Source organism: Cystoisospora suis, assembly GCF_002600585.1.
Source record: "Cystoisospora suis strain Wien I chromosome Unknown contig_1016, whole genome shotgun sequence".
Classification (NCBI taxonomy): Eukaryota; Apicomplexa; class Conoidasida; order Eucoccidiorida; family Sarcocystidae; genus Cystoisospora; species Cystoisospora suis.
This window is the reverse complement of record NW_027153817.1, coordinates 23891-44641: the sequence shown is the minus strand read 5'-3', so window position 1 is coordinate 44641 and position 20751 is coordinate 23891. Positions and strand designations below refer to the sequence as shown.

The 20751-nt window shown below is 48.9% G+C and overlaps 2 protein-coding genes across 2 annotated transcripts; one reads left to right on the top strand and one right to left on the bottom strand.

Annotated features, from left to right (window-relative positions):
• Window positions 1–1733: 1733 nt before the first annotated feature.
• CSUI_002390 (uncharacterized protein) lies at window positions 1734–15829 on the bottom strand. The gene is made up of 3 exons (XM_068062592.1): window positions 6420–15829; window positions 5339–5751; window positions 1734–4920 (listed from the first exon to the last, which is right to left on the bottom strand). The coding sequence occupies exons 1-3, from the start codon at window positions 13443–13445 to the stop codon at window positions 4383–4385; spliced, it is 7977 nt and encodes a 2658-aa protein (XP_067925432.1). The 5' UTR covers window positions 13446–15829; the 3' UTR covers window positions 1734–4382.
• A 309-nt stretch (window positions 15830–16138) lies between these two features.
• CSUI_002389 (clathrin light chain) lies at window positions 16139–19828 on the top strand. Its single transcript, XM_068062591.1, has 2 exons — window positions 16139–17873; window positions 18476–19828. The coding sequence occupies exons 1-2, from the start codon at window positions 17035–17037 to the stop codon at window positions 18711–18713; spliced, it is 1077 nt and encodes a 358-aa protein (XP_067925431.1). The 5' UTR covers window positions 16139–17034; the 3' UTR covers window positions 18714–19828.
• The last annotated feature ends 923 nt before the right edge of the window (window positions 19829–20751 follow it).

The window sequence follows — 20751 nt, the reverse complement described above, 5'->3', positions numbered from 1 at the left end:
TCCGACTGACATTCGTGGGGAAGGGTGCATGGAAAACCGTCTTGCCGAGGCCGACGTAGTGAAAAACGTCAGACTTCAAGTAAAACCGGTGGTTTGTTAGTATTTATGTCATCATTGATAATCTTAGGCCTATTTGCAGAAAGAAATCAGTATGTGGCTTGACTGCACTTCCGCCATTCACGGTTTGGCAGATGCTCGACAGAAATAGATAGGTAGTCGTACAGCTTTTGTCTTCGTCAAGAACTCTCATATCTCCTAGCGTACCATCTCACCGCCTCGCCCATTATCTGCCATGCGCCTAGGTCAACTGGCTCTAGAGTGCACTGTCTCCACGTCGCGCAGACCCCCAATCCGGCTTTTCATTCCAAACCAACCTCACCGACAAGGGACAGACACTCGCTGCAGCGAGCTGAGCTGACACTAAACTTCTGAAAAAGAGCGCCTATGTTAGATAATCGGCGCAGAGAGAAATAAGTACTTTTTTGCGGATGTGAAGAAAAGGCCTTTGTTTGCCGGTTTCTCTCTCCGATGTGTCTGCGGCACCGAGAAGAGTACACAGGTACCTTCAACTGACAATCTTCTCAACTTGTAGAGGTATGTCGCCCTACCTCTGCGCGAGCTTGGAAATAGTGCGACTGTTTCAGCTGCACCCACAACAGTTGCTCGCCTTCCACACACTCGGACAGCAGCAGGGAAGAGACGAGCTGACCGGTGTGATCTCTGTTGGCGAAACCTGGGGCTCGTAGATTACTTGTTGCCATATCTGCGCATGAAAGGTAAAAAGAGAACTTCTTCGTATACGGAGATCGATGCGGCACTAATTCAATGTCCACAGCACCCCGGTCTTTCCTCCACTCTCGTTCGTATAGCTCCGCCCTCAACGCATGTTCATACAGTTGAATACCCGTGGTATACCGGCTGAATGCGACTCACTCTTTGACTTCCCTGCAGGAAATTTCAATCCATAAGCTATGTATGTGTCTGTGCCGGAGACGTGGAAAAAGTTCAGACGCTTTTGCGAAGTGACGGTACACCCTGAATCACACATGGGAGTGATCGCTCTCCCGGTGCGAGATATTCGCCCGTATCGTTCTTCAAATTGCTTGGGCGAAAACTGTCGCAACGTGAGCTCACCGACGACCGCCCGCTATATGCTTACTCTGTGCGCAAGGAAGATGACCTCTCTCTCCTTTTTTCAAAGACTTCACTCGTCTTCTTGACTTTCTGCACTGAACTGAACCTAGTCGGTTGGCCTGTCTCCAGACCAGACACAAGTCTTCTTTCCCTTTTTCTAATAAATAGCAATCGTGATACACTCTAGCAGTTTCACTTACTTAATCATTGCACTGGTTCGACACTCGCTTTTCTTGATGGCGGTACAACAGATCTGTGTCAACTTTGCCTGTGAAACAACTTCCTCCGTACATTTGAAGGAACAGAACGTTTCTCTATGCAACCCTCCCTAAAGGCTAAGAAAATTGATCAGTTGAATTGTGACGTGTCACCTTTCAAGCCTGTGTCAACCCATACGAAATCCACTGATTTTTGTTCTTCACACACTTTCACTTGCATTGTCCGATCTCAAGATCCTGGTATCGTGCCCTCTCTCGTTTCTGCTGTAACCTCTGACTATGCGGTTAGAGACCCGGGACGGGAGCAAGAGATATCCGGTCGGAGACTTTATTCGGGGACCTCATCGCTAAGAGTCGGTCGAAAGACCATCGCTCATTAGATGCTTTCTCTTGATAGCCTTCCTCTCGGCACAAACTTGTCGTGTCAGAATGCATGCGAGTGCAAAGAACCATTTCCATAGAAAACAACGACGGCACCAAAAAGAAAGGTCATCCCATTCTTTCAATTGTGTCAACAAGAGATCCACGGGAAGTCTGTTTCTAGCTGACTGTGTTAAAAAAAAGTCGACAAGCAACAAAATTCTCTCATGCCCCGCAGTCAGCATAGAAGCTTTCATAGAGTGCTTGTGCATATGTTAACACAGCACATTACCCGCCTCTCCACTGATGCAAACATACACTTCATACAGATACACACACATCACGCAACACGCACACACACATTGACCCCGACTTCTCAAGTCTGAAGATCCTTCCGACTATCGTGGTTTCTCCCGAGAGGACCCACTACGTTTGAAAAGATGTGAAAGAACTTACTCCTGTTTCACTCATCTCGTTGCAACCAACCTTCATGATGAGAATAATTCCATTACATCTTTTATATATTACCCACAGCAAAAATGTGAATCTGCTTATACCTCTTTCTCTTTGATCCTTTCTTGTATATACACCCCGTGACGGAGTCTGTGGCGCTACACAAGTACGTGGGAAAAGTAGACTGGAGCGGCATAGCTAGTCATTGCTAGCACTTCCTCTAGACGGTTATGTATCAGTCGCGTGAAGACAGACAGATTGATAGATAAAAAGTCATACGCAGACTTGTGTATGCTGGCTGCCTTCCTTTTCGAAAGTGAAAAGCACATCCATCGTCAGAAGGAGAAACAACTTTAGATTCACACGAACAGAAAGCGAGAGCGTGGATACCCGGGACCGCTCCCGAGAGGAAAAAAAGCACTACACGCCTTACACCAACAGAGACCTCTCTCTTTTCATTCGCCTGGCTCGCAGCTTCCCTGCTTCCGTTTCCTCTTCTCTCCATCATTCGCATGATACCAAACTTCCTTTACCTCTCCAGAAGAGCCTGATGAACACTAACAGCACGCGTGCTTGTGCAGTTACGCCCCCCGGACCACACACCTGTTCAGAACACTGCGGTAGCTAACCTGACGCCCGACTGGCTCTACTTGGAGTGATAAGCCATGAGGCACTTCGACGGTTAGGAGACTGCGTCGTTGCCTTATCTCGCTCCCGGAAGAGAGAAGATGAAGGAAAGTATACTGTCGAGAATACAACCTAGTAACACAAAGAACGAGAGATGATCTGGTGGACCCTCTGTCGATCATCACACATGAAGACGAAGATGTAGTGTGCTTCGGCACGAACTTCTTCCTCTCTCGAGGGAGTCAAGATCACCTTGAAAAAACCGGCGGGTTCTATTGGGCATATCCGGGAGGGACGAACACCACCTCATTATCCATTGGGGGGAGAAGACAGAGAGATATGAGGGAGAGGAAAGGAGAGAGAGAAAGAAGATGTTTGTGGTCAAGAGAACATGTCAGCACGCCAGCCATGTGAACGGCGGAGACATACACACTTATGCAACACATACGCTGCACATTCAACAGCCTTTCCTTCCCAATCCAGGCTTCCCGGTCTCGTTTCTTTCCTTCTCTTTGTTCACGGAACAGCCTTAACACCATTGTGATTATTGTTGTTGTTGTTCTCACCGTAGCAGCAGGCAGACAGGTTCCACATCTAGTGCATGAGGTAAGTGTACATACACCACAGTTCCGTCCCGGGCAATCCTCGCTGGAAGCCTTTCACTCTTCGCTGTAGAAGAGAACCTCTTTCCATTTGATACCCACGCATCAAACAGATACGCTTACTACACAAACACGAAGTCACAACGAGTTTCGCTCATACACTGAGGGTAGAGGGAGAGAAACTCTTGAACACTCACTCTTCCTCTCTCTTTCCATCAGATAGAAGAAAAAAGACGTGGAGACACCAAAGTTACGCTCTTTCTTCGCGACGAATCTTATGAAAAAATACAGCCAGCCAACTTCAGTCTTGTATTGTCTACCACTGTGAAAACATACTTGAACACTGTGATCGGCCTATTGATTGACTGTGTGTCGTCTACCACACTATTGTTTGTATGGCCAGCGATTTGAGAAAGTAAAAAACAAGTAGTTAGGGACACATGAATATGATACACTGGAGCTCAATCATCCCCCCTCATCCATTTTGAAAGGATGACAATAACATTAGAGCTAGCCAGCTAGCTAGCCATCATTCAACGCTCAGCATACACAAACGAATTTACACGTTAGAGCGTCAATCCTTCGCTCCCACAGTGCAAAGCATTACCCCGGCTAGGATCATCGGTTTTTCGACGAAGAAATCAGATACACGAACACCAGGTCAAACACCTTGAATGAATTTCCAAACAAAACTCACGAGGAATCATTTTCTCGGTGTCTCTACTCGATACCTCTCGACAACGTTCCAACCCCCCACACAATCGACATTTCCCAATCTCGATTCCTTCCTTCATTTCAAACAAGTTCACCCTCTCCATTCATCTAATATCTAGTCCATCTTTCTTCTTGTATTGGCAACGACACCTCTCCTGCTTCTTCACGCCAACAGAAAACACTACAAGTACAACCACTTCGAAACACCAAGTGTGAACTCCACACATGCGCATATAAGCATGAAACGCATGACGCATAGGACCTTCCAAGGTCTCTACAGTAGTCGTCCAAAGAAAAGTCCACCGCCTCCCTCTCTACTTCCTCGGAAAAGAGACACCAGCCCTCCTGCAGCTCCCCCACTAGTACTATTAGCACTGCTGGATGATGTCGGTGAGCTCTGTGCACTAAGTCGAAGAACTCCAGTGAATGTATTTCGATTCGAGAGACTCCCGCTACTATTCGTCGGACTACTAGATGAGCCACCACTACTAGTACTGGAGAAAACACCACTCCCCCTGGTCTCGAAGGATGATGATTGCATGCCTGAACCAGCAGACAATGCTGGTAAGATAGTCGCCGTCGTAGACGTAATGTATGAGGAGTTTGCTCCTTCAAGAGAAGAGGAAACGGAAGTATTAGACCCTTGCACTCCTCCACCCCCTGCGGCAGTAGCTGTTGCGTTACTTGAAGTGGCGTGATGATGATGATGGCTATTACTGTTGCTCCTACATGAACGTCGATGTTGTAGAAGAGTCCAGAAAGATGAAGACGAAAGGCTTTCTCCGCATGCAAAACAAAAACGACAACCGCACCTAGAAAAGAGAAAAAACAGAGAGAAAGACAGCAGCAACACATGCATCCATCCTGTTTCTCGTCTCCGGACCATTAACGATAGACGTACGTATCTACACAATGTTTCCTTATGCTATTCATTCGCATCTCCTCAGGCATACGAACACATAGACAAATACAGCGTCCCTGAGGAAAGGCGATCAACCACATGAAAGGAAGAAAAATGGTGTGATCTGCAGCTGTAGGAAATGATGATCTAAAGGGCTAAGTATGTTCGCCAACTTCTTATAACGCATATCTTTTCATTCTATGATCCGGCGAAGCAGTAAGATGAAAGCAGTCAATGATATGAGGACGCCTTGTGGATGAGACGCGGAGGAAGAGGAGAGAGCAAGATAGGCTGGCAGAAGGAGAGAACAAACAAACTTTCCTTTATACCTGCAGAGAACATCATCTAGAGAGCCGACTCTTTGGATGGCAATACCACAACCTGGACATCGACGGAAACCATGTATAAGGACGTCATCTTCAAGCATTTCCTGTTGTCTTTGCTGTTGTATTTGAAGGTGCTCTCTTGGAAGCAAAAGAAGAAGAAGATCTCGGCTTGCACTTGTCGTTGAGATAGAAGATGAAGACGAAGAAGAAGCGTTTTCTTCTGCTTCGTTTTCTTCTCCTCCTCCTCCTTCGCCTCCTCTCGCTCTTCCCTCTCGTAAGAGTTGTTGACTAAGAGGAGATGCCAATAAGCCTTGATGAGCACGCTTTAACTCGAGGTAAGCGAGCCATTCTCCAAGAGAAGAAGAAAGAAAACGAACGACAGCATCATCGAAATGGCCACCTCGACAAACAGGGCACTGTATACAGCGGAACAGGAGATCACCGTAGCACAGGGCTAGGATCAAAGAGAAAGAAGAAGAATGAGAAGGAACCTTTATTCACGGCAAGAACACATTCAGATCGACAAAGTGGGATGCACGTATGAAGATAAACAAGAGAAAGAACATTCTGACCCCTGTATGTCAGTACCTATATCGACCATCCCCTCCTTGGAACACGGGAGGCATTAGAGAATAGACTGCCACTCTACCAACATGGTGCCTGCACAGACAGCTAGCTACATAACAACGAAGAAGTTTTACTTTATGTGACTACCTACTCCATCTGTAACTGACAGTGCCTCTTCTCCGTTCCCCTACTGTCTGTACAGACACCGAGTAAAACACGTCGAGGTGATCCAATTCTCCCTTATCTCTCTATCCACCTGTAGTACTGTTTGTATATATAAGTGCTCGCGCGGTGATACAACGTAGACAGAGTATTGGTCCCCAGCTTTTCCTCTTTCACTTGTGTGTTTGTAGAACATGAGAAACCGAAGAGAGACAGAAACCGGTCCAGGACAAGTTGCTGTACAGATTTTTCTACAGAAGAGGAACTAGGGAGACATGTGACATGATGGCGAGAAGTTCTGGTCTCGTCTCTTTCCTTTTCCAACTGATTTCTTCACCTGGAGAATCCCTCTTACCACTGCAGGGACAGCGCGGCTAACAAGCTGATGCTTCAACCATTCGCTTGCGCACGAACAACAGACAGCGTGACTACATCTTCCCGTCATTAAGACCACCTCAACATCATCATTATCATCCTCATGGTCATTGCCAATCTCTTCTTTCTGACACTGTCTACTTCCACGTCGCCTCTCTCCCTTGTTGAGACTTCTACAAAAGAGAAAGTCTTCGGATGCATTGCCCCTCACACGGGAACTTTGAACGTCTCTCCCACTGCTGGTATCATCATCTGCTGCCAAGTCAAAGATCGATGATGACGATGAGGCAGTCAGCAAGATACCTTCTCTGCTACTTGACCTCCGTCTTTCTCTTCCTTCTTCGCGTGTATCTCCTTCTAACAGAAAGGAATCTGGAGATGAGAGCCTTGTAAAGAAGACTATCTCGTCACTGTGCGGTGGTCTTAGTCCTCTTGCTTCTGGTCCCCCTCTTGAGCTTGGTTCCTCTGCTGGGATGAGACTTGCTTCTTCTTCTACCTCATGGAGAAAGTCTTCTACTTCATCCAGGTAGTCACTGTTCTCTCCATCTCCTATGCTACTAACCGCTTCCTCGAGATCTCCAACAGGACACTCAGGAAGCACAGAAAATCGACTACGGTTCCCTTCTTCGTCTTCCTCTTCTTCTCTCCCGGCTCTTGCAAAGAGGCTGCCCTCCATACAGATATCTCTACTGTTACCTGACGAGAGATCTTCTTCTTCTCCCCCTTCTCTTGAGACGAAAGTCCCTCGCGGTGATGCAGTCAGAGGAATTTCTTCTCCTCTTCTTCCTACCTGAGGTGATACAGGAGATGAGGATGATAATCTTGAGAGAGAGTAAGAAGGGAGAGACGGATGAGGTAACCCTTCACTTGACGCTGCAACACATGACTTCGGAAGTCTCCTATTATCATCACTCTTTAATTCTTTCGTACCTGCTTGTTGATCGCCTTTATTGACAGCTTGTTTTGTCAGACACTTCTCATCTTTCCGTTTCGTGGAAATGAACGTTTCCAAGCATACAGGACACGTAAAGCTCCCCCCTCCTTCTCCTTTTCCTAGATCGCTTATCCATCTTAACGTCATTCGTCTTCTACATTCTTGTCGATAACTTTCTTTTCTTCTTGCCCAAATCAGAGCTACTCTTCTAGAGATAAGCTTTGCTCTCATTCCTGTTGCCGAGCGTGTCGCCTCACGACCGTCTTCATTGCCATCATTTTCCCGTTCTCGTTCTCCGCTTTCACCATCATCACGTCTCCCCTGTAGTCTTTGACGTGCATTATCGTTACTACCTTGTGTCTCACTCCGACCTCCGAAAACAAGAGCGGTAGCAGCAGCTAGCTGAAGCTGTTCCACTTCCAAGAGTCCCCCTCCTACAACCCGGCTCCCATCACTCTCGAATAGAGCTCGTTCTACATCACTACTAAGTAAAGAATCCTCCTCACCACCAGGACCTCTTCCTTGGACACCATCTGTCTCTTCTGGTGCTCCTGGTCTTTCTTCTCGATCAATTCCTTCTTCTACTTGTCTTTCTTCTTCCGCTGTGACGATACTAGAGAGGCGACTACCATCTCTCCTTGATGCTTCACTTGCTCCTCTGAGATAATAACGGCTGCCTTCTCCTCCCCCTCTCCCTCCTAAGGCGCCATCGAGAATGGAAACCGATCTCATATTTGGACGATGTCCTCTCGACGGTATAGAGTGCGTTCTCTGCAACTGTCGTTGCCCTTCTCCCCCTCCTTCAAATGACGTCATGAACCGCGGAGCGGATGAGTATGTCGACTGTCTTTGTATTAGAGTAGAAGGAGTAGATGAAAAAAGATGATACCGATGACGACTAGACTCCGCGAAGAAGGCTTCAGCTGCTGTCGTAGGGGGACTTTGGCGCGGTGGCTCGACAGAGAAACTCGGGCCACCTTCTGAGAAGATCGATTGGTCATGTTGAAGAGATCTATCTGGAAGGACAATCGATGACGCTGGAGTATCTCTATGTCGATGCAAGACAACGGATCCTTCTACGGGAACTTCGACAGAACACTCTTCAAACCGAGAGACACGCGAGGAGACCTCCTCCTCCTGCTCTTCCTCTTCTTCCTCACCCCGACTGTCATTCTCTCCTCCTGTCCCCCTGGAGAGTGATAGCGACGGTAACAAGGAAGATAAGACGTCTGCTGATCCTAACATCGACGATGAAGAGGCACCAACGGCAGCAGAGGGATCACCGCCATCCCCGGCGTCTTGTCTGAATAAGCTACTCACAGGAGGGCACACGGAGGGGGGTGATAAAGGCAAAGATGATGAAGAAGAAGCTTCACGATACGGACTCCTCTGTCCTTCCCCTCCAGCATCACCTGAAGAAGAATGTGAAGATGACGGATGAGTAAGGTGTGATACAAGGTTGAAGGTTACCTGTAAAGATGTATGAGTGTGCTGCGGTAATGGTGACAGATGGCTCTCACGCGTCATTGAGAGGGAAGGGGAAGACGAAGGAACACGACCCATGATCACTGTATTATCTGTCTCTAGTGGTCGACGTGGGGAAGCAAACAACGGAGAGACAAAAGGCTCACCGGAGCCAAGTACGACACTATACGATGAAGATGTCTGTTGAGAGTATCGGCTGTTCGTGTGGGGTGAGAATCCACTTGTCTCTTCTCTTGATATCGCTGTCCCACCAGAAGACAAAAATGAACGGACTCTTGACGTCAATGAGGGACTAGTGGCACTCCTGCCATCTCTCCCTTGGATGCTGCAAGACGAAGAAGAAGACAAGAGAGAAGGAGCGCTTTCTTCTTCCTGAGTGGATATTAAGGCCAGAGAAGGAGAGACAGATGATGAATCCACTACGATACCTAACGGCGAAGACGAAGAAGAAGGAAGAGCGGATTGCGAAGGATTCTCATTCTCTTCTGGAGAGACACGTGACGAAGACAAGGGAGAACTACGACGATCAGCAAGAGAGAATAAAGGGTGAGGAGGTGGCGACACGACAGGGGAAAACAATAGCCGAGGGGGATGATCTGCTGGTATTCTTCCTGTAATGAAAGGTTCATCAGACTCTTCAGACGGGGTTGAGAGATCAGAAGGTAACACAAGAGAGACAGGTATCCTAACTCCAACTGGGTCTTCCATCACTAAGGGCGATTCCTCTGTCGGGTCTCTTGACAGTCCTCCTCCATCAGGTCGAATTAAAGAGACAACTATCTCTTCCTGTTCGCCAACTCCTTCGACAGATACAGATGCCGGTGATTCTCTCACTTCTTCACCCGCGTCAAATCTTCCTCCTTCTGCTGCCCCGGTCGTTCTCTCCACTCTTGCGGGTAGGTCATCAGGAGGAAGACCACTACGGTGAAGCTCTTCTTCCGTGAGAAAGAACGAATCAAAAAGTCGTGTCTGACGTCTTCTCTCTGAGGGATGTCTCGCCGTTCTTCTTTCTTCTGATTGATGTTGTTGTTCTCCGCCCTGTACATGCTGAGAGGGGGGGGGTAAGTACGGACTAGTGTCACGTTCTCGTATAGACGTGTTTGCAACACCATCTTCTCTCAAGACAAAGAACGAAATACTCCTTCGCCTTCTCCTCCTTACCGAGCTATGAGGGCCTCGACCTACTCCTCCTGATTCCACACTACTGTCGACACTCCCCCCATCTCCTTCTCTTGGGATCGTATCGTTCTGTCCTTGTCTTACTGAGCCTCTCGCATTCTCACCCTGGAGGTAGGAGAATGACGCCACCTCTGGATCAGCCTCATGAGCGTCTGGAGAATGAGATCCCCTAACAGACGAGGAAAGACGCCGATCTTCGAAAACTGAACTCCCTTCTCCTCGTTGTGAAGATACGATGCCTTGCGCTTCCCGGTGATAACCCAAAGTAGTCCCATCAGAATACATCTGAAGATCCTCATTTGCATCTACACTCACACGTACAACCCTATTAACACTGTACATACTATTGTCTCCACTGGATGTAGTAGATGGCATGTTTGCTTCTCTATTCCCTCCCGATAAACTTGGTCTCTCGTCTGTCTGATGCGCCGCCACTACTCTCGCAGTGCTGCTATCACTACCAGCAAGACTGGCACGTCTTCTAATTAAGCAATAAAAACCTTGCCCTCCTAGGGTGGTATCGCCTTGTCTTCTTTGGTTCTCTCTCTCTCCCTCTGTCTCTATTTCTTCTCCTTCGACACGATTTCCAGTCTGCAGGCTCCTCGCAGACCTCGCTGTTCTTCCCCTGTTCTCTTCTCTTCCTTGATCGCTTTCTCCCTCCATCTGTCTCTCCCTCGTCTCCTCAGCACGATCCCTGTAGACATCATTTGCACTGATGACAGAAAGACGTCCCGCAGAAAGAGACGTCACACTGAAACGTCGTAGCTCTCCAGCCATTGATTCTGTTTGGATGATATGCTCTCCCTCCCCCCCTCTTACACTCTGAGGAGAGAAAGTAGGGTCTGAGCTATCAGAAGACGAAGAACAGCCTTGTAGTGATGACCCAGGTTCAGCTGTAGCACCCGATGCCACTAGACGAGGTTCTGTCATTCTGCCTTGAGACCGTCCACTGCCATAAAAGGGAAAAGCCGGAAGGGGAAACGACGACGAAGACGAGCGTCTTGAACTATTATCATTGTTTTCTCTTCTCGATGATATCGACGAAGAAGAAGGATGATGATGATGATGATTCCGACTCACTGCATCCGTTTGAGATAGAGAAGGTGTATCCAGCCACGGGGCCACACCAATGTTACTATTTGCCTGATCTGCTGTTTCATCGGGTGTAGGCAGGACAGAAGAAGGACGTCTATGAGGATGACGAGTTGTATCTGTGAATATAACTCCCGGTCTTTCTAGTACCTCCCGTCCGCTGCCACTGCTGCCGGATGGGTCGTCGATCGTAATCACCGCTTGGAAGACGCTACTCAGAGGTGAGGGTGAAGAAGAATCTGGCAGAGATGTACTAGGACTACGGGATCGCAGAGGAGGTACAGATCCATTCTCTCTCACATCAAGAGACCGATGAAGGGGGTGCCTACGCGCCTCGGAAAAACAAGACGATGACCGCTGTTCTCCACCGCCCCTTCGTCTCTCGATGTCCCTCACTTGAAAGGCGTCTTCAACGAGTAATGCGTCGTCGTCTACTCCTGAGAATACTAACACGGGAGGAGGAGAAGTGCTGCTAGCAGACAGCCGTGATGTTGTATTGATTCCTGCTTCGTCTTCTCTCTCTGAAAAGGAAGAGGGCAGGAAGAACTCCTCACGAGACATGACAGAGGGGTACATGGACGCGAGATCAGAATTCACCTGGCGTAGTGTTGCTGGATGTCCTTCGGTCGTTTCTATTCTCCTGGGAAAGAAGGTGGATGAATGATGAGCCTCACAGCCACCAACTCTTGATGGGAAAGTCAGGGAAGCTTGACGAGAGGGAGACGGCTCATTATGACGACGCGAAAGTGAGGCATTTCCCCCAGAAAAGAATGAAGAGGAGGAAGGGATCTGAGGAGACACACTGGGGAACGCATACTGTCGACAATTTCCTTCTTGGTGGTGAGGTGCTCCATCTCGTATAGAGAGAGAGGATAGATCTGAAGATCCTGTCGGTGTCCTCCTCCCTCTTCCTTGTTCTCTTTGAACCAGGGCTTCTTGTTGCTCTGAATGGTGATGATGATGGAGATGATTCATACTTCCCGATAGAAATGAGACTTCCGCACTTTCCCTTCTTCTATCCATTCTCCCTGGTTCTCCTGCGGGCTCACCTGGACCTCTAAGAGAAAACTCAAAGGCTGCTATGCTTCGTAGTCCCTCCGGTGACGGCTCTACATGCACAGAAGTTGTTGCTGACGAGGGAGGCAAGAGCTGCCTTTCCGAGACAACAGGGAAAGATGAAGAACTATCTTCTCTATAGCGAGAAGAATCCAAAGAGGAAGAAGCCTCTTCACTGGATATCCATCGAGATGGATGATTGCTATCACATACACTTGATTGGGAGCTCTGATGATGACCTCGTTGGACTCTTGCTGTGTTCTCATTATCATTAGCAGTAGCACCTCGTGGATGATTCTGAGGTGTAGATACACTTGTCCCACTCCATGTACTACTACTTGTATCAACAAGAACGAGATTTCCATCATCCTGGCCTTCACCATCATCATCGCCTTTAGGCCTTTCTACAAGATTTCCTCTTAAGCGATGAACAAAAGCTGAAGGAGATGAAAATAATCGACCCAGCCGTGAGCTCCTTACTACCCCTCTCACTATCTCTTGTTGTCGTGCTCTTTCTCCACATACTTCCCTCTGTCCTTGTTCTTCTTCTTCCTCCTCCTCCTTCTCCTCTTCTCCCCGGACAGAAGACGACCGAATGCGATGATCATCAACTTCATCTCGTCTATTGCTATGAGGTCGGTTTTCTCCCTCCGTGCAATTCCCTGGAGAAGATAAAGACGAGCATACGGATGGCAACCTTCCTTCTCCATCAGCCCTTTCACTACACCTCTGCAAATGCTGTCGGTCATCTCTACACTCTTCTTCCCTTTCTCTGTCTTCTATCTCACGATGACAAGAACCACCCAGGCTCCCTCCTACAGGTCTCCCTTCGGCAGATAAGAGCTCTCCTGTTCCCTCATCTCTCCTGTCTTCTCTATCAAACAAGCCATCGAATCGGCAGCGACGTCCCCCAATAAAGAAAGCTCCCCGCGAAGATGAATCAGAACGACGAGAGTCTCCTGAAAGAGAATCTACAGCCGCGGAAGTAAATTTGCCATTCGGGGGTGTTGGTACGCTAGGAAATCTGAAGAGAGAGAGCACGCGTGAGAAGACACTTCCCCCGCCAAGCTGCGATGATGATGTTTTCCGCCTTGTAAAAGGAGAAGCTCCAACACTGGCGCTACTACTCTCAGCTCTTCTTCCTCTATTACAACGGGAAGAAGACGCAGAGACGGAGGGGAATGCACGAGGGGAAGGACACAGAGAGGGAAGTCTTTGAGCTCCTGTTTCACCTACAAGATCTACATCCGTAGGCACCATCTTGCTGACATGCTGGATCGTCCATTTATTCAGGGGAGACCTAAGGTGTCCATTTTTTTACTAAGACATACGTACGCAGATGAACAGACTTCTTCTACCACACATAGATGGGCTATACATACTTCCACATCAATGCCGAGAATCGGCTACTACACAATCGCCTAGTGTCTTGCTGTGGAACACAGGCCCTCAATCTCAATTAACGTGCTACCTACAGCACTGCTGGAGAGGAAGACTCAAAGGCTCCGAGCATGTGAATCCACGAAGGAAGCAGATGTCCCTTTTGGCTCCGATCGAGTGAAGAAGGACTTGATCTCTTCCTTCGTGTGTGACGGGTATAGTCCTCTACAGGAGAGAGGGAAACTACAGCCATCGGCACGCATGCCTCTGAAGTACGTATTGAAGAGATATCGGATGTATTGTTTATTAGACAGCTCACGTACACGGCGTTGTTCCTGTGGTTTGTACACCCTCATGTAACAAATACGATCACATCAGAACACACACGCAGTCAGTCATGCCTTCATGCCCATCCACCCTCGCATTGACCAAGATGCTCTTGTTGGGAAGCCTTCAAGTGCTAGTTTCAAGAAACTTCAGTACGGAATCCACTGACTTGATTCACCGCAGGCTTAACTGGCTTCTGCTTGACCACGCTACTCCAGTACCAACATGTCTGCCCATTTCTTTCACGCAGTAAGGCAGAATGACTTAACCGAGATAAATCAGAACCGAAGTGCCCCGCGCCTTCCTTGACCGCCCGCCGTTCCGTGCTCTCAAGGTATATCTCTGTCTGTCTCTATATTTGTGGCTGTGCGCACAGGATGGCAGGAAGGAAGCCCCGTGCACCCGCTGATCCAGAGCGGGAAGCCCGCGGAAGGCTTCTCTGGGCTCTCTACAGGCGTATTACCGAAGAAATGAGATCATCTCGAACTGAGAAGGAAAACGGTAGGTCATTTGGGCAGGGAGAGAAGCACGAAGCTGATTTGGAACCACTGACCTCTTTTCTACAGGTTGTCTGTTGAAGGCGACACAAGCGGACGTCATTGTTGACCACCGGATGGAAACAAGCTTCTTTCATCTAGAGTCATGGCCAGTGCTTGTGACACACGGAAGCTCTAACGGACCAACGTGGGGCTTCAACAAGAGAAGAAAAGCCGCCAGCATTGCGCAAAAGCAGAAGTTAGGTTTCGGAAAAACCACGTCATGCGGTGAGGATGAATGAATGCTTTGTGAGTAAGTATAAGTAGCGTGAAGGATGACAAAGAGGGTGTACAATGGATCGATGCAGAGCGACGGAATCAGGCGGGCGTACAAACACACAATGAAAGGGTACTTCCAAAATACGTAAAGCAAAGCGCACTACGGTATTCCACCAGGTACGCGAAGTTCTAAAACAAGATGCTACTCAGGCGAGACTCCGGGTCGGTCGCGTGTGGAGAACCGTCTAGAGACGAAAGATAATACTCGCCTTGACCTGTCGCGCCCGCGCCTCAATTCTTCGCCGGCGTGCGAGTCGATTCTTTAACTCCTGCCGCCTAGGCTACTGAAGCGGACACGTATGTAATCCGAACATACAGGTCTTCGATAACTAGATGGTATACTCAAGATCTGATTAATTCAAGGAAAGCTCGTAAGAAAGGAACGGGAAGTGCCCTCCTCTTTTTCGAGCAAACACACCGATTCCGGGAGCATCACGCAGTGGAAGAGGTTCTCTGGCGTAGCACAGTAGAGACGGTGGTGATGGCTACCAGGGCTGCTACGCTGCCTGTTGAGATGCTCCACTCATCCTAGCAGGCAGGAGCACTACGAGGAGACCCCGGCCAGTCAGGATACAGGTATAGCAAGAAAATTCCAGAGGTCGTATAACGCTAGTTACACAAACTCCAGTCAGTCCCGACTCGAGGTTTTTTGTCTCACGCGGTTTCGCTGACAGAAATGGCCAAGCCACGAGGACCCGCTTGCTGTACGTCACCGGAAGTAGCCTTCTAGACAGACGGGCGCTCATCACCTCTTGTCCGGCTATTAGAACATGGTGACCGGGAGGTGCGGCCGCCTGCTGGTTGGAAGATCCCCTCGCGGGGTAGAGCTAAGACGATCCCTTGTATAGAGTCGCTAGCCCCATCCGAATGCCACGGAGTACAGGCTAGCTGACCATACTGACCAAACGGTCGGGCTAACTGAATGAGTGATGAGCCTTGCTACCTAGTGTGAGCAGGAGAGGGCGGGGACGAGGGGTCACGCCTATTGCGCCTATCTGTTGGTGCAGAGAGAACCAACTTCCAGCATCATATCAGCCTGCCACTGGCTTGCCGCTGCTCCGAGCTGACCCCTCTACGTACAGTCAAGTTCACGGGTCTCGGCTGCCTCACCACCACACAACCATAGCCCGGAAGCAATGACTGCTGTCGCGAAGCTCGTTGTCGAAGGTGATATCTCTGAAGGCTGCTGATACTGCACAATGTAAATACGGTTCTTAGCCAAGAGAAACGAGGAAATGGCGGGGGGAGCGCCGTAGAGTCACTCACGGTCTCTCCCTAGAGACAACAGGATTTCTATTCTTCCCTACGCCCTCCAAGCCCTGGCGGCGGCGGCGAGAAGTGGAGTTTCTCGAATGTAAGCCGGTGCGGTTCTCTACGGAGGGTGTCCGACTGGTGCGATTGTTGGGTGTTCGGGAGGCTACTTCTATGAAAATCCTCTCGCGCAAACGTTGCACTGACACGGACTAGAGACGTCGAGGGGAAACCAGACAAATCTCTCGACTCCGATGAAGGACTTTCCATGAATATCCACCGTGTGTGGCAGAGAAGGAAAGATCTCTTCGTTCCCTAGTGTACTACGACTTACACGTCGGGCTCTGCTTCTTGCTTGTCTTCCTCTACACCTGCGCTGTGCAGTGCTGTTCGCAATCCTTGTTCGACCGAGCAGATACAGCGGAGTGTTCTTGAGGACTTTTCTCTCCTCGTCCGGTCGTTTGCTCTTCTCTGGCGACAACCTGCGAAGGATTTTGACCGCCAGGCTTTTTCCGTAGTACCTAGGTGTCCTCATTGCCCTCATTATCCTTTGACTACGACTCGCTTTTCGACCCTTCTTTACTTGTCTTCGGGCTTCGCAGAGCTTCTATGTCTTCACTTTTCTTACTCATTCTTCCCACCTGTCTAGCTCATCTGATGTCTCCTTGTTTGTGTCGGGTGTCGTAGCCAGTTCTCGGCGTGGAAGAAGTCTACGGCTCTGCTGTCTGAGAAGGTACTTTCTTTCAATAGCGTTGTGTTCTCCTTTTCTGGCATGCTTTCTTCTCAAGAAGAGGTTCGATCCGGCTGAACCTTCTTGTAGTTTTTGTCCGTTGTGACAATCTGAAGGAAGAAGTATTTCTCTGTTTCCACTTCAAGCTCCATTTCCTACTTCTTTAGAAGTAGCTTCTCCGTTTCCGTTCTTTCCACTCCCCCCCCTGCCGTTACCATTTTCCACATCGTTACGTTCTCCTGTGTTTCTTCTTTGTTTTCTGAATCGCATCTCTTAAGGAGTGCCTTGTCTTCGTTTTCCTTGAAAGGACTTCCGTGCTTTCACTTCGTTTCTCCACAGGAAGAAGATGGATGGTGATTTTGGTGCGACGGGAAGTGGGTTTGGAGATTTGGATGACTTCACTCAGGGTCCGAGTACGACGTTGAATACGGGAAGTCATGATAGAGGTCAGACGTCTCCTTATGCTCCTCGTTCTCCTCGAACAGGATACGGTGATCCTTCTGGGTTGAGCAGCGGTGGGAGTAATAATGACGCCACCAATCAAGATCGTGGCCGTGGCGGGCCTAGTGCTTTCGGAGACGATGATAACTTTCCTCCGATAAATGGAACGAATAACAGTGGCTATAATGATAACCATGACGATGATCCTTTTCTTGATGAAGATTCAGGTGAAAGACGCGAGGAAGGTGAAGGTTTCATCGCTGAGGCGTATTCTTTTGGTATGCCTAATGGTGTGTCCTTAGCGGCCAACGAAACGAACAATACTTACGTCCCTCCTACCGTCATAGGAGCTGGAGGACCCTTACCGGCGTCTAGTGGAGGTGGGGGAATGAACGGCTTTTTTGAAGAGATGAATTCTATTGCCAAGACACAAGACACAAGCAGACAGATCTCGGGAGGAGAGGATGCAAGTCGACAGAGGTCTTCGAATCAGCCCCCACAACAGGGTGCTGGTGCAGGGAATGGTTTACCACGTCCTGCGGGGAATAGCTTGGAGTTGGAGATTGATGAAGAGGCGAGGAAGGCTGTTGCGGTGGTCCAGGAGCAAATGAGAAAGGAAGTTGAGGCGAGAAGAAAAGAGGAAGAGGACTTAAAGAAAGAACAAAGGGAGCTCGCTCAGGAAGAACTCAAAGATTTCTACGAAAGAAGACGACAGCAAGTTGAAAGAAGAAGCAAGGCAAACCAGTAAGGAAAAGGAATCACATGATGAGAGGAAATCTTCATAGAGGGAAAACGCAGGAGTGTGTCATCTCGGGAAAGGAGTACACGAACAGCTAACCTTTCTGGATGAAGCGATCTCGTTACTTCATAGAGTATGAGAGACCGCCTGCTGTTTTTTACACACTGAGACGCCCCGTCGTGGAATGGAATGTCAGTGGAAGCTCGTAGGGGGGTCTACGGGCATACGCATGAGATCTCTATCCACCAGAGAGCTCTGCGCCTGTTAGTCTTGATGGAAGTGATGGTATGCAGGATAAGAAGCTAGAAAACTGTGTTCATGAGGAGGAGAGGCTTGTTATCCTTACTCTCTATGTAGGTCCTTTGCATGTAGTCACCTCTATCGGTCTCTTTTTATTTAACACTGTGATTGTATTGTTCAAGTGTGGAGATACTACAGCAGCAGCAGCGTTTCCATTCCTTGTGCGTTGCCGTTGGCAAGCAGGACAGTCTCAGACTTGCCGGATCCAAGCGCACACAGTGTATGTGTATATAGCTAGAGAATACTTCTTCGGTAGCGTGAACTCTGAAGACAGTGTCATTGTGAAACACTGTGGTTCTGTATGCAGAGCAAAGGAGAATGAGACAGCCGATAGCTTCCCCGCTACAGCAGGAGGAGAAGGTGGTGGATGGGGTCGTGTTCTCTCTCTCATAGAGGCTGATGATAAGCTTCGTGTACGTACGGGAGGCAGCAGCACAACCTCAGCATCAACGGCTCTTCCTGGGGGTGTGTCTTTACCTGCAAAGGATCGATGTAAAATGAGAGAGCTGTTGGTTGAGCTGAGCCAGAAGGAAGCGTCCCACTGAGGGCGGACTTGCCTCTTCATCTTTCGATCTACCTGCCTAGCTCACTAAGATCATTACTGGACTACTAAGAAGCATATGTCGGATGGAGGGATCCACATGCGTGATTCTGAACGGGTGTGGAACGTGTAGGTGTATCTACGTGAAATACTTGCATGATAGCAGACAGTATGTTGCTCTATACATGAAAGTAGAGTATACGACTACTGTATGGGTGTTGAACCGGGCTGTAGGCAAAACTCGTTTTTCGATCCGTCATGTCCAACATTCGGGCAAGAAGAGTCTGAATGATTAGCTGCCCCAGAGCTTTTTGAGGAGGGTTTGGAGGGGGTCATTCAGGGGTTTTTTCTGTGGTGGCTCCTATGAAAATTCCATCTATGTTGATTGTTTGTGTGAGTCTGTTACTGGTACATGTGTGAGATGAAGGAATGTCTCACAGGGGTAGCTTACAGTGGTGACTCGCGGATGTTTTCCGGTGTTGTATGATTGAATGATGACTAAGGGAGGGCATGCGAGGTGAAAGGAATGGCTTTGTTTGTGGTGCGTCTTCAAACTGGGCAAGGGTAACTCCCTTTCTCGTGTGTGTATATTCTCGTGGTGAGTTCACAGGTATGCTAAGGTATACTAGACATACCTACTCGCAAATCCTCGTGCAAACATGAAGGCTGGTCGTAGCTGTATCGGCCCCTTCTTGAGACAGTCATGTAGAGACGGGAGAGAAGGAGGCTGAAGAAGCGCCGCCGTAGTAGTGAAGATATAGACTGTTTAGGGACTGCAAGTTTTGTCCACCGGAGACCGTTGGTAGGCGGTACGAGGAGCGCAAGAGACGGGCGGCAAACTTCCTTGGAGAGAAATGGGCATAAGCTGTTGTATGAAAGGGAATGTCATTCAGGGTGTTTCGTTGGTATGAAGCGCTTTCTCGACATTGTGTTTTCTTGCGATATGTACAAGTACGCTTCCTGAGTACTGGTACTAAACACTCTCTTCACACAACGTGTGGCGGCTCATGGGTAGTTACGGCTGTCGTCATTCGGGCACAGGATGGTCTGATACGTGGAATGTGGCTGTACTGACATGCTGCTGGTTTTGAACAACGGACGAGGCAAGTCACGACAAGGCGCGGCTCAGTTGTGGTTGATAGTCCAAAGCTGGTAACGGACTCACAGCTTGGGTTCCTATGTGCATTTCGTAGTCTGAGGACTCTCGGGACAAAGAGCGGTGTGGCGATGTGGAGACAACTGTGGCACGTAAAGAAAAAGAACGTATGTTGATCTAAATACAGTTAGTGTTTCTCGGACACAGTAGAGGGTGAAGAAAGATACGTGAGATTCGGTAGTGTCGATGCACAGCTGCCAGAGATCGAAATTCAACGTTCAACGATGGTCTGGCGATCGCATGTTGTATTTTGCTCGGCTTTAGCGGGACACTCTACCGTCTGACTTTGTCAGGTGCAGAAATCGGCGGGTCACGTCGCTGCTATGTAGTACAGGACGGAAGCCAAAGGCCTCGAGCAGTCCCGTCTGTAGAAAGTCCTGGAAGACCGGCTACAGTGCCATGACAGACTGATTGTCTTGAACTTGAGAGCCCTTGGGGTACTCGCGTACCCGCATGTTGCCGGCGATTCAGGATATAGAGCATTCTAACCCGTCACTGACACGCTATGCCTCTTTGAACGGACTGTGTATCGCTTTGCAAATGGGTCTAACAATTTACATCGTGGCTCAGACGCGCAATTCTTTCAGCTGCCAATGGGCCAATGTGTAGAAAGGGGTCTAAGCCGGCCGACTATCCTAGTAGGGGGACACGATTTGCCAGTCAGCGAAGAAGTAGGTGTAGCTCTGCCATCTTTTAGGGTGTCGAAAGATGGGACTCTCACTAGCTTCGGCTGGAGGGTGAAATGCGGACGCTCCGAACCACCTGTTACCGTCCAGATACCGGAGGTGAGAGAGGAGCATTGCATTCAGACAGGCCCAAACTGCTGACCCCTACACCAGTTCTTCTACAGGATCGCAGCCGTCACATTTCTTCTTTACCAGTGTGT